Source organism: Dendrobates tinctorius, unplaced genomic scaffold (assembly GCF_039654945.1).
Source record: "Dendrobates tinctorius isolate UK_male_01 unplaced genomic scaffold, ASM3965494v1 ptg000021l, whole genome shotgun sequence".
NCBI lineage: Eukaryota > Metazoa > Chordata > Amphibia > Anura > Dendrobatidae > Dendrobates > Dendrobates tinctorius.
The window spans coordinates 14,975,298-14,989,192 of record NW_027361689.1 but is presented as its reverse complement, the minus strand read 5'-3'; the positions used below and the strand labels follow the sequence as shown (position 1 = coordinate 14,989,192).

General features: G+C 46.2%; 1 protein-coding gene across 1 annotated transcript in view; it reads right to left on the bottom strand.

The window, feature by feature from the left end:
* Positions 1 to 13,895, bottom strand: part of TAF1B (TATA-box binding protein associated factor, RNA polymerase I subunit B) — a 169,225-nt gene that overhangs the window by 96,372 nt on the left and 58,958 nt on the right. Inside the window, exon 6 of the mRNA XM_073568208.1 lies at positions 966 to 1,107. Within this exon, the coding sequence (XP_073424309.1) occupies positions 966 to 1,107 (142 nt within the window). The remainder of the gene's footprint in view (positions 1 to 965; positions 1,108 to 13,895) is intronic.

Here is a 13,895-nt window from a genome sequence, read left to right as displayed (position 1 = left end):
CCCAACTCTCTTGAAAAATTCCCTTCTCGTTCTACCCATGTATTCCATGACACAGTCGCATGTGTCATTGTAAATAATATCGGTTGTGCGGCAATTAATGAAATGTCTGATGGAATAGATGTTACCTGTGTTACTGCTCTTGAATCGTTTTCCGGGCATAATTGGAGTACAACCATTCCTTTGTTACTAGAGTTGTTACATCAGTCTGTCACTCTAGGACGTCTACACCAGAGGTGAAGTCTGCGTGTCAGCACCACCGCAGCGTTCCATTAACCGATTTCCGCCTGACGTCTCTTGGGTTGCGGTCCACAGACCGGAAAGACGTCACACGGCATTATGGCAGCGAGAAGGTGCATAAATGCATACAGGCAAGTGACACATGGCAGCATGTTTGTTATTTACAAGATGCGATACACCTTCCCTGACGAGTCAGAATCACGAAACGCGTCGGAGTCTGCATTTCTGTGATTGAGACTTAATTATAGCTCTCTCTGTTGTGCCAATTGAATTGGTTACTGGTACATTGATATCTGCAGTGGATACCAAAGCCTCAGTGTACTCCTCATACTTTGTTCTGTACGGAGGTAGCCCCCATTTAAATAATGTGCACCAAATTATTCCTGTTATAGATCTTTACATCCAACACGTAATAATACAGAATATAACAGAGTTCCGGGAATGTGGTGACATATTGTATACCAATTTTTATAGATCTCCTATGTCCATTTTTGCACATTACACCGAGTATGGCGTCTCACTATATGTGTTATTGAGTTTATAAATATCTTATTAAAAGTTCATTTTTAACCTCATCTGCTGCACATTCCAAATAACTTTGAGGTACCGCACAATCCAGCTACATAAAAGGTGGAGAAGTGACTGGTAAGTGTATAAAGAAGCAGAATTATTTTATAAGATGTATTACAACCTTTCCCATTATTCAGCAAACGAGCCTGGAAATGTACCTGAAACCTCTGAATGGTCACCTGAAGACGGCAGTACAATGCTGCTTGCAGAATACTGATCAAGATCAGAATCAGATGTGGCAAATAAATTACAACCAGACTCCATGTCCTCGTTTTGGGATTCCATGCTGCTCTCATTAGGCTATGGTTAAAAAAATATATATATTGTATTACACAATGAGACACACACACATATGTATACAGTCAAAATTATTATTATCGTGAACAGTTAAAAGGTCTAAAGTTAAAGATGACACTTACTTAGCATTTTAGGCAAACTAATAAAAAAATACAATTATGAAACACAGCAACCACCTAGAGCAAGAACCAGTCACCATTACAGAAGCAGAGAAATCCAAGAGCGGGTCAAGAACATCTACTGGCTAAATAAACTACACAAAAAAACGGAGTAATGGCGTCCAAAAATTGTAAAAATATCAGAAAGATTTTATTTAAATAAATATCCACATAAATGACAGACTAATGTAATATACAGACTCAGAAACACAAAGCATACTTCAAAAGCTCATGTGTGAAGGTCACAAAGTACACTGTTATAACAGCAAGGGCACAGGCAAACAATCCTCAATGGGATTAATATGTAAATGAAGAGAATGACACCCTAACAAATAAATCACAGAAAGTGCATATAAAGTGCTTAGAGAGGGATATCAAGTGAAATGCTGAATAGCCTTTAAATCATTGTCACTCTCATATGCATACCCGTTATAAAGACTGGGGCTGTATTTGGACACATACACTGGCAGCTATTAATGGGTAAGATGCGGATTTCCTTACTGGGGTCTTTTGAAGTATGCTTTGTGTTGTCTGAGTCTATTACATTAGTCTGTCATTTATGTGGATATTTATTTAAATAAAATCTTTCTGATAGTTTTACAATTTTTGGACGCAATTACTCCGTTTTTTTTTTTGTGTAGGATCTATAGTTGTTGGAGTGTCCTCGGTGACTTTTTGTCCGTGAAACATGCAATTGGTTTTTTCTATGCATTAATATGTATCAGTGGAAATTGTTCTTGGCTAAATAAACTAACTGCGGTACATGAATGCATGGCAAAGCAGATGAACCAACTGCTAGAAGAAGGCCACCACCCAGCTTGGCTACACAAAGAAGATCAGTGCTGATCATGAAGGATCCTCACAAAGGAACAGTTCCATCCAACAACCGCCCAATAAAGTTACAACAACATGGAAACTCCTGTCAGGCATCATAGCCACCAAGCTACAGAACCATATGAAGTAGTACATGAATCCAGCTCAGAAAGACATCGGGACCAACACCAGAATTTCTAAGTACCAGCTCCTAGTAGATAGAGCAGTCGCTCAAGACTCAAGATCCAGACAGACCAATCTCAGCACAGCCTGGATTGACTGCATGAAAGCCTATGACTTGATGCCACACACATGGCTCTGTGAATACCTGGCTCTCTACATTGTCAACAGGAAATTAAGAACCTTCCTCAGAATCCCAATGGGACTATGGAGAACAATATTGGAAATCAACTCAAGACAAATAGCACAAGTGACCATCAAATGCGGCATATACCAAGGTGATGCACTGTCCCCATTGCTGTTCTGCATAGACTTGAACCCCCTCAGTCAGATAATTACAGAGTCTGGCTATGGATACAAGTTCAAAAGTGGAAGCACCACCAGCAACCTCCTCTACATGGATAACATCAAGCTGTATGCGAAAAGCGAACGAGACATCGATTCACTGATCCACCTGACAAGGATCTACAGTGAAGACATCGGGATGTCCTACGGACTGGAGAAGTGCGGCCGGTTGGTAATAAAGAGAAGCAAGGTAGTCAAGATCGATGGAGTGGAATTACCAGCAGGGCACATAGCAGATGTACAGACATGCTTCAAGTATCTCTGCATCCCACAGGGATACGGTAACCATGATAAGGAGGCATGAAAAGCAGCAACATCCAAATACCATCAAAGGGTAAGACAGGTCCTAAAGAGCCAGCTCAATGGGAAGAAAAAAAAATCTGCACCATCAATACATATGCCCTGCCAGTTATCAGATACCCTGCTGGCATAGTGTGATGCCCAAAAGAAGAGATGGAAGCTGCAGATGTGAAGACACGAAAGCACCTCACAATGCATGAAGGTCTCCACCCTAAGTCTAGCACCCAAAGATTGTATACCGACAGAAAGAAGGGTGGTCGAGGCTTGATAAGCATCCAAGCCACCATCAAGGATGAAACAAGGAGTTTCCAGGAATACATCAGAAGAATGGCACCTAAAGATGAGATGCTGAGAGAAGGCCTAAGGCAGCAAGAACAACAGATCTAAAAGGAAGAATAGGAACATGAAGCGCCATGGCAAGACAAGCCACTGCATAGGATGTACCATAGACAGATAATGGAGGTGGATGACATGGAGAAATCCTACCAATGGCTGGAGAAAGCTGGACTCCGAGACAGCAAAGAGGCACTAATCATAGCAGCACAAGAGCAAGCACTAAGTACAAGATCCATAGAAGCAGGAATCAACCACACAAGACAAGACCCAAGGTGCAGACTATGCAAAGAAACCTCAGAAACCGTCCAACACAAAGTGGCAGGATGCAAAATGCAAGCAGGAACAACGTATATCAAATGCCACAACCAAGTAGAGGGAATTGTATACAGTCATGGCCAAAAGTTTTGAGAATGACACAAATATTATATTTTCACATGATCTGCTGCCCTCTGGTTTTTATGTGTGTTTGTCAGATGTTTTTATCACATACAGAAATATAATTGCAATCATATTATGAGTAGCAAAAGGTTATATTGACAGAATGAGTTAATGCAGCAAGTCAATATTTGCAGTGTTGACCCTTCTTCTTCAGGACCTCAGCAATTCTCCCTGGCATGCTCTCAATCAACTTCTGGATCAAATCCTGACTGATAGCAGTCCATTCTTGCAAAATCAATGCTTTTATTTTGTCTGAATTTGAAGGTTTTTGTTTGTCCACCCGTCTCTTGATGATTGACCACAAGTTCTCAATGGGATTAAGATCTGGGGAGTTTCCAGGCCATGGTCCCAAAATCTCTATGTTTTGTTCCCTGAGCCATTTAGTTATCACCTTTGCTTTATGGCAAGGTGCTCCATCATGTTGAAAAAGGCATTGTTGATCGCCAAACTGCTCTTGGACGGTTGGGAGAAGTTGCTCTTGGAGGACATTCTGGTACCATTCTTTATTCATGGCTGTGTTTTTAGGCAAGACTGAGAGAGAGCCCATTCCCTTGGCTGAGAAGCAACCCCACACATGAATGGTTTCAGGATGCTTGACAGTTGGCATGAGACAAGACTGGTGGTAGCGCTCACCTGGTCTTCTACGAATAAGCCGTTTTCCAGATGTCCCAAACAATCGAAAAGGGGATTCATCAGAGAAAATGACTTTACCCCAGTCCTCAGCAGTCCACTCCCTGTACCTCTTGCAGAATATCAGTCTGTCCATGATGTTTTTTTCTGGAGAGAAGTGGCTTCTTTTCTGCCCTCCTTGAGACTAGGCCTTGCTCCAAGAGTCTCCGCCTCACAGTGCGTGCAGATGCACTCACACCTGTCTGCTGCCATTCCTGAGCAAGCTCTGCACTGCTGGTAGCCCGATCCGCAGCTGAAACACTTTTAAGAGACGGTCCTGGCGCTTGCTGGTCTTTCTTGGGCGCCCTGGAGCCTTTTTGGCAACAAGGGAACTTCTCTCCTTGAAGTTCTTGATGATGCGATAGATTGTTGACTGAGGTGCAATCTTTCTAGCTGCGATACTCTTCCCTGTTAGGCCATTTTTGTGCAGTGCAATGATGACTGCACGTGTTTCTTTAGAGATAACCATGGTTAACAGAAGAGAAACAATGATGCCAAGCACCAGCCTCCTTTTAAAGTGTCCAGTGGTGTCATTCTTACTTAATCATGACAGATTGATCTCCAGCCCTGTCCTCATCAACACCCACACTTGTGTTAATGGAGCAATCACTGAAACGATGTTAGCTGGTCCTTTTAACGCAGGGCTGCAATGATGTTGAAATGTGTTTTGGGGATAAAGTTAATTTTCTAGGCAAATATTGACTTTGCAAGTAATTGCTGTTAAGCTGATCACTCTTTATAACATTCTGGAGTATATGCAAATTGCCATTAGAAAAAATGAAGCAGTAGACTTTGTAAAAATTAATATTTGTGTCAATCTCAAAACTTTTGGCCATGACTGTACAGGAACATCTGCGCAGCATATGGGCTAAGTCCTCCTAAGTCCAGGTGGGAGACCCCAGAAAAAGAGGTGGAGAATGAAAGGGATAAAATCCTGTGGGACTTCAAGATCCAGACAGATAAGCAGGTGTTGGCTAACCAACCAGACATTGTCATAGTAGACAAGGATCAGTAGAAAGCAATGATAATAGATGTGGCAGTGCCAAGTGACAGAACATAAGAAAGAAGGAATATGAGAAGCTGGAGAAATACCAGGGCCTCAAAAGGAGAACTGGAGAAGATGTGGAAGGTGAAGGCAACAGTGATTCCAGTGATGATAGGAGCACTTAGAGCAGTGACCCCTAATTCAGAAAATGGCTACAACAGATCCCAGGAGCAACATCTGAGCTCTCTGTCCAGAAAAGCACAATGCTGGGAACAACTAAGATCCAGCACAGAACCCTCAGACTCTCAAGCGTCTGGTAGAGGACCCGAGAATGAGAAAGGACAAAAAAAAAAAAAACACCTCCATTGGGGGGTGGGAAAGAAGTTGTTTTTTTATACATATACACACACACACACACACACACCTCAAAAAAATAAAAGGGGAGCACTTAAAGGGTTGTTTGGACAAAACTGATAAGTCTGCAGTCACTGTGACTGCAGACTTATGAATCCCCCAGTGCATGCACTATGAGTTACGAGTATTTGGCGGTTTCAGACCCAGTATCGGAGTACGAGTTATACATGCAGCCGACCAGTGGTACACTTGTATTGAGCGAAGGCAGTGCCCAGTCTAGTGACACGGCCGGCCAGTGAGAGTGTCCGACTAGAGGGTGCGGGTCCATGCCATAGAAGTGCATGGAGAGCGAGGCAGCACCACTGGCTGGGGGCATGTATAACTCATACAAACTCCGGTCCCTTGTCTGAAAACGGCGAATCCTCGCAGGGTACAGTGCGTGCGCTGCGGGTATTCAAAGGTCTGCAGTCACACAGAGTGACTGCAGACTTATCAGTCCCTTTAAACAACACAATGTACCTGCAAGTCAATCACACTTCTATGAAATCAACCTGTCCAGTTATGAAGCAACACCGATTGTCAACCAATTTCTCCTGCTGTTGTGCAAATGGAACAGACAACAGGTAGAAATTATAGGCAATTAGCAAAACAACCCCTATAAAAAGGAGTGGTTATGCAACGGTGACCACAGACCATTTCTCGGTTCTCATCATTTTTGGCTGTTTGGTCACTTTTGCATTTTGTCATTGCTCTCACCTCTAGGAGGTACAGTTGCATGAGGCAGTTGTCTACAACCCACAGAAGTTGCTCAGGTAGTGGAGCTCATCCAGGATGGCACAACAATTCGAGCTGTGGCAAGAAGGGTAGCTGTGTGTCAGCAGTGTCCAGAGCATAAAGCAGATCCCAGGAGACAGGTCAGTACACCAGAAGATGTGAAGAGGGCGGTAGAAGGGCATCAACCCAGCAGCAGGATGGCTAACGCCTCCTTTGTGCAAGGAGGAATAGGAAGAGCAGTTTGAGAGCCCTGCAAAATGACTTCCAGCAGGCCACTAACATCTATGTGTCTGCTCAATCTATCAGAAACAGACGTCTGAGCAGGGCAAGTGGCATTTGCCAGAGAACACCAAAATTGGCAGATTCGACATTGGTGCCCTGTGCTCTTCACAAATGAGAACAGTTTCACACTAAGCACATGTGACAGACGTGACAGAGTCTGGAGACGATGTGTAGAAAGTTTTCCTGCATGCAACATCCTTCAGCATGACCGGTTTGGTAGTGGGTCAGTAAAGGTGTGTGGCATTTCTTTGGAGGGCGACACCGCCCTCCATGTGCTAGCCAGAAGTACCCTGACTGCAATTAGGTACCGGGATGAGATCCTCAGACCCATTGTGAGACCATATGCAGGTGCCCTGGGCTCCTTCTGATGCATGACAATGCTAGGCGTCATGTGGCTGAAGTGTGTCAGCAGTTCCTGCACAAGGAAGGAATTGATCCTATGGACTGGCCTGCCTGTTCCCCAGAATTAAATCCAATTGAGCACATCTGGGGCATCAGGTCTCATTTCATCCACCAACGCCACATTGCACTACAGACTGTCCAGTACTTGACTAATGCTGTAATCCAGGTCTGGGAGGCGATCCCACAGGAAAACATCCGTCACCTCATCAGTAGCATGCCCAGGCATTGTAGGGAGGTCATACAGGCACATGGAGGCCACAAACACTACTGAGCATCATTTCCTTGTCTTGAGGCATTTCCACTGAAGTTGGATCAGCCTGTAATTAGATTTTCCACTTTGATTTTGAGTATCATTCCAAATCCAGACCTCCATGGGATATTAATTTTTATTTACATTGATCATTTTTAGGTTTTATTGCTCTCAATGCATTGTACTTTGTAATGAATAAAGATTTGCAACTGTAATATTTTATTCAGTGACATCAAGGATGTAGCATTTTAGTGTTCCCTTTATTTTTTGGGCAGCATTAAAAAAAATAAATAAATAATAGAAAAACAAACATTGGCGCGCTCACTGAGTGCTGGTATAGTAAAGCTGCTGGTAGTAAGACAGGCCTACTTAATCATTGGAACAAACTGTGCTGCACACACTTCTAAAGATCGCATTTAAGCAGTCTTCCTTCGGTGGATCAGGGGACATCCTTGGATCATTCATCCCCTGAATTTTTATATTAACTCTATTTCATTGTGGGCACAAGTTACCCTTTATACTGTTGGTGGGGATACTTATAAACCACTCTGTTATATTTTATCCTCTGCACACCTGCGTTTTATTGTGGTTCACTGATAAATATTTTCATGTTTCACATTTTAAAAATTGCAAAAAGGAAAAAGAGCCAAAGTAAAAGTTTGGGCCCGCTGCATGGATAGTACCTAATAGTAACCCCTTTTGCAAGTATCACAGCTTGTAAATGTTTTTTGCAGCCAGCCACGAGTCCTGTTTGAGGGATTTTCATCCATTCTTTATTGGAAAATTCTTCCAGTTCTGTGAGATTCCTGGGTCATCTTGCATACACTGCTATTTTGAGGTCTAGACACAGATTTTCAATGATGTTCAGATCAGGGGACTGTGAGGACCATTGTAAACCCTCCAGCTTGTGCCTTTAGAGGTAGTCTATTATTTAGGAACACTATCCATTTGTAGAAGCCATCCTCTTCAAAAATTCAGCTGTTTTACAGATGATGTTATGTTTGCATCAAGAATTTGTTGAAATTTAATTTAATCCATTCTTCCCTCTACCTGTGAAATGTTCCCCATGCCATTGGCTGCAACATGACATCATAGCATGACTGATCCATCCCCATGCTTAATGGTTGGCAAGATGTTCTTTTCCTGAAACGCTATGACCTTTTTCTCCACACTTACCACACTAACCTTAGATCATTGTGGCCAAATAGTTCTATTTAAACCTCTGTGGTTCACAGGACTTGTTTCCAAAATGCATCAAGCTTTTACATACTTCTGATGCTACATTTTTTGGTGAGCACACAGGAGAGGTTTTCTTCTGATGACTTTTCAATGAAGGTCATATTTGTGCACGTGTGTCAGAACAATGTACCAAAGCTCCAAAGTCTGCTAAATGTTTCTAAAGGTCTTTTGCAGTCAAGTGGGGGTTCTGATTTACCTCTCTAGCAATCCTAAGAGCAGCTCTCACTGAAATTTTGCTTGGCCTTCCAGACCTTATCTTCACCTTCACTGTTCCCATTAACTGCCATTTTTTAATTACATTTCAAACTGAGGAAAGGGCAACTTGAAAAACGTTTTGCTATCTTCTTTTAGCCTTCTCCTGCTTTGTGGGCCTCCACCACTTTCAGAGTGCTAGGTAGCTGGTGAGAAGAACCCATGCCTGCTGTTTTTTGGCACAAGGTTAGATGAGGCTGGTATGACGTTAGTCACTATGATAGGCTGTAAGGCAAAGAAGTTGGATGTTCTGGGGTCAGTACCAAGAGAGCACGTAGTAAACAAAGGGAAAAGACAAATGCGTAAGTTAGGTCACAGTCCGGGGGTCATAATACCAGAGAAATATTGGATTTAAGCAAACGTGCAATAACAAATGGATAGTCAGAACACAGTCCAAAGGTCAGGAAGCAATAGATTAGAACTCACAGCACAGGAATCAAGCAAACACACACCAGAGAACAGATGCTTTGATTGGCAGTGATGTGGGCCAGACAGCTCACCTAAATAGCAGGGCAATTACTAAGAACAGGCAGCACCTGGAGAAATCTCTGCACCTCCCAGTCTCAGATACGTCAACTGAGCTGTCAAACAAAGCACCAACAGCTCAGCACGCCCCAGCGCAGGTTAGGATGACAGCGCTGTCTATCACTAAGTCCCAGACACACTGAGTGGAGGAATCGTGACAGCTGGGTATTTATAAAGCTGGGAAATTTGCATCACCAGGCCTTTCGTAATAATGATAGTGAACAAGACATAACTATACCAAGCTAATTAAGGTCTGAAAGCTTGTTCAAAGTTATCGGAGCACACAAATCTCCAAGGGTGTCCAAACTTTTGCATCCAAAGAATAAAAAGACTAAGTGCAAAATAAGGTCTTATCTGGGTAAGTATGTTAAAAGAATTGCATATTGGTACTCACCTGGTCAGGTTGTGTGCCCAGAACCACTGGTTACACTTAAAGGGGTATTCCCATCTCAAAAATCCTATTTTAATATGTACTACGGTAGGTGCAATATTAATAATTGCCTTCAATTAGATATTCAGTATAGTTTTTGTTTAGTTGCTTGTGCAGTTAGTCATTATCATTACTAACTAGATATGTATTTCCTGAAGGAAGTACAGATAATGGTTTGAAATGGTGCCCGGGCTGCCCCTTTAAGAGAGACTTGCCTGCTGCCCCTGCAAGACTTTCAAGTCAGGATCCATTTTAACTGTGGGTGCCTCTCAGGGGCCACTTTGGCCTCAGGGTCTGATTTGGTGGGTGGGGCCCCTCAGGATCCGATTCGGTGGCCTGGGCTCCTCAGGGCTTGAATTGGTGGCCGGGATCCCTCAGGGTTTGATTTTGTGGGTGTGGCCCCTCAGGGTCTGATTTTGTGGGTGTGGCCCCTCAGGGTCCGATTTTGTGGGTGGGGCCCCTCAGGGTCTGATTTTGTGCCCCGAGCCCCTCAAGGTCCGATTTTGTGACCGCGGCCCCTCAGGGTCTGATTTTGTGGCCGGGGCCCCTCAGGGTCCGATTTTGTGGCCTGGACCCCTCAGGGTCCGATTTTGTGGTTGGGGCCCCTCAGGGTCCGATTTGGTGGGCGTGGCCCCTCAGGGTTCGATTTGGTGGGCGGGGCCCCTCAGGGTCTGATTTGGTGGGCAGGGCCCCTCAGGGTCTGATTTGGTGGGCAGGGCCCCTCAGGGTCTGATTTGGTGGGCAGGGCCCCTCAGGGTCTGATTTGGTGGGCAGGGCCCCTCAGGGTCTGATTTGGTGGGCAGGGCCCCTCAGGGTCTGATTTGGTGGGCAGGGCCCCTCAGGGTCTGATTTGGTGGGCGGGGCCACTGTTGGTCTCATTTGGTGGGCGGGGCCGCTCTGAGTCCGATTTTGTGGGCGGAGCCCCTCAGGGTCCAGTTTAGTGGGCGGGGCCACTCTGGGTCTGACTTGGTGGGTGGGGCTCCTCAGGGTCCGGTTTGGTGGGCGGGGCCCCTCAGGGTCCGATTTGGTGGGCTGTGCCACTCTGGGTCCGATTTGGAGGCCAGGGTGGCTCAGTCTCCGTTTTGTAGGCTAGGGTCGATCAGCCTCCGATTTGTAGGCCAGGGTAAATCAGCCTCCGATTTGGAGCCTGGGGTCACTCAGCTTTCGATTTGGTGTGCCGGCCCTTTAAGACTCATTTTGGTGCGCCGGCCCTTTAAGAATCACTTAGGCGCGTCGGCCATTTAAGAGCCAGTTTGGCGCACTGGGCTTTTAAATCCACTTTGGCGCATATTCTCTCTCAGGGGCATGCGTCATGTGATGAAGCTAGATTTGCATTTGTGCTCTGGGTTTCGCTTTAAGAGCTGATATTATCTGCCAGAAACTCTGTCCTGGAGGGGTCATGAAAAGTTCGTAGGCGTTGGCATAGTAACTGGGTGTGCCTGCGCATATCAATGAGCTTAACTGCTACTTGAATCACCTCATGACTGCCCCATGTTTTCCCTATGGCAAAATTTTTCAATTGAAATGCATTGAGACAGTGCATTCCAATGACAGGAAAATGTTTTTTCAAACTCAAACTGCGCAAAAACTATAAATCTGATCAACATTAAAAATACTTAGCACACCTATCGTGAACGCTGGCTTCGAAACAAAACCTCAACGTAGTCTGTGCGTGTAGCGGTTCAGGCCACATTAATTGCGGAAATCAACTGAATAGTAATAATAATACTAGATGTGTATTTCCTGAAGGAAGTACAGATAGTGGTTTGAAATGGTGCCCGGGCTGCCCCTTTAAGAGAGACTTGCCTGCTGCCCCTGCAAGACTTTCAAGTCAGGATACGATTTAACTGTGGGTGCCTCTCAGGGGCCACTTTGGCCTCAGGGTCCGATTTTGTGGGCGGGGCCCCACAGGGTCCGATTTTGTGGGCGGGGCCCCACAGGGTCCGATTTTGTGGGCGGGGCCCCACAGGGTCCGATTTTGTGGGCGGGGCCCCACAGGGTCCGATTTTGTGGGCGGGGCCCCACAGGGTCCGATTTGGAGGCCGGGGTGGCTCAGCCTCCGATTTGGAGGCCGGGGTGGCTCAGCCTCCGATTTGGAGGCCGGGGTGGCTCAGCCTCCGATTTGGAGGCCGGGGTGGCTCAGCCTCCGATTTGGAGGCCGGGGTGGCTCAGCCTCCGATTTGGAGGCCGGGGTGGCTCAGCCTCCGATTTGGAGGCCGGGGTGGCTCAGCCTCCGATTTGGAGGCCGGGGTGGCTCAGCCTCCGATTTGGAGGCCGGGGTGGCTCAGCCTCCGATTTGGAGGCCGGGGTGGCTCAGCCTCCGATTTGGAGGCCGGGGTGGCTCAGCCTCCGATTTGGAGGCCGGGGTGGCTCAGCCTCCGATTTGGAGGCCGGGGTGGCTCAGCCTCCGATTTGGAGGCCGGGGTGGCTCAGCCTCCGATTTGGAGGCCGGGGTGGCTCAGCCTCCGATTTGGAGGCCGGGGTGGCTCAGCCTCCGATTTGGAGGCCGGGGTGGCTCAGCCTCCGATTTGGTGTGTCGGCCCTTTAAGACTCATTTGGGTGCGCTGGCCCTTTAACAATCACTTTGGCGCATTGGCCCTTTAAGAGCTAGTTTGGCTGACTGGGCTTCTTTTAAATCCACTTTGGCGCACACATTCTCTCTCAGGGGCATGTGTCATGTGATGAAGCTAGATTTGCATTTGTTCTGTGAGTTTCGCTTTAAGAGCTGATATTATGTGGCAGAGGCTCTGTGCTGGGGTTCAAGTGAAGTTCGTAGGCGTTGGCATAGTAACTGGGTCTGCCTGCGCATATCAATGAGCTCAACTGTCATTTCAATCGCCTCAGGGCACGTTTTGCCATTTCCTATTGAAAAGCATTGGAGACAGTGCATTCCAATGACGGGAAAAAAAAATTTTCAAACGCAAATTGCGCATAAACTACAAATCCGATCGACACGAAAAATACTTAGCACACCTCTCATGGACGCTGGCTTTGAAACGACACCTCAACGGAGTCTGTGCGTGTAGCGGTTCGGGCCGCATTAATTGCGGAAATCAACTTAATAATAATAATAACTAGATGTGTATTTCCTGAAGGAAGTACAGATAGTGGTTTGAAATGGTGCCCGGGCTGCCCCTTTAAGAGAGACTTGCCTGCTGCCCCTGCAAGACTTTCAACTCAGGATCCGATTTAACTGTGGGTGCCTCTCAGGGGCCACTTTGGTCTGTGGGGCCCCTCAGGGTCTGATTTGGTGGGTGGGACCCCTCAGGATCCGATTTGGTGGGCGGGGCCACTCTGGGTCCGATTTGGAGGCCAGGGTGGCTCAGCCTCCGATTTGTAGGCAAGGGTCGATCAGCCTCCGATTTGGAGGCTGGGGTGCCTCAGCCTCCGATTTGGAGCGTGGGGTCACTCAGCTTTCAATTTGGCGCGCCGGCCCTTTAAGACTCATTTCGGTGCATCAGCCCTTTAAGAATCACTTAGGCGCATCGGCCCTTTAAAAGCTAGTTTGGCGCACTGGGCTTCTAAATCCACTTTGGCGGACATTCTCTCTCAGGGGCATGCATCATGTGATGAAGCTAGATTTGCATTTGTGCTTTGGGTTTCGCTTTAAGAGCTGATATTATCTGGCAGAAACTGTGTCCTGCTGGGGTCATGTAAAGTTCGTATTCGTTGGCATAGTAACTGGGTGTGCCTGCGCCAGGGCCGACTCCAGGTTTTTGAGGGCCCCGGGCGAAAAAGTCTCAGTGGGCCCCCCCTTAACACATACCACGACTCATGCCGTGTGACATCCGTGGTGACCGCCAAAAACGGACTTGTCTCCGCATGGATCACACGGACACGCATGTGATCCACACAGACACTCGCTCTGTGGCAAAACACGTTCATGTGAAGGAGGCTACTGATTAGTAGTGTACGCATGAAAGAAAGAAGAGAGAGAGAGAGAAAGAACAGAGAGAGAACAGAAAGAAAGAGGGGAAATAAAGAACAGAGAAAGAAAGAGAGAAAGAATGGAAGGAAGAACAGAGAGAGAAAGATACAGAGAGCGAGAGAGAGAAAGAA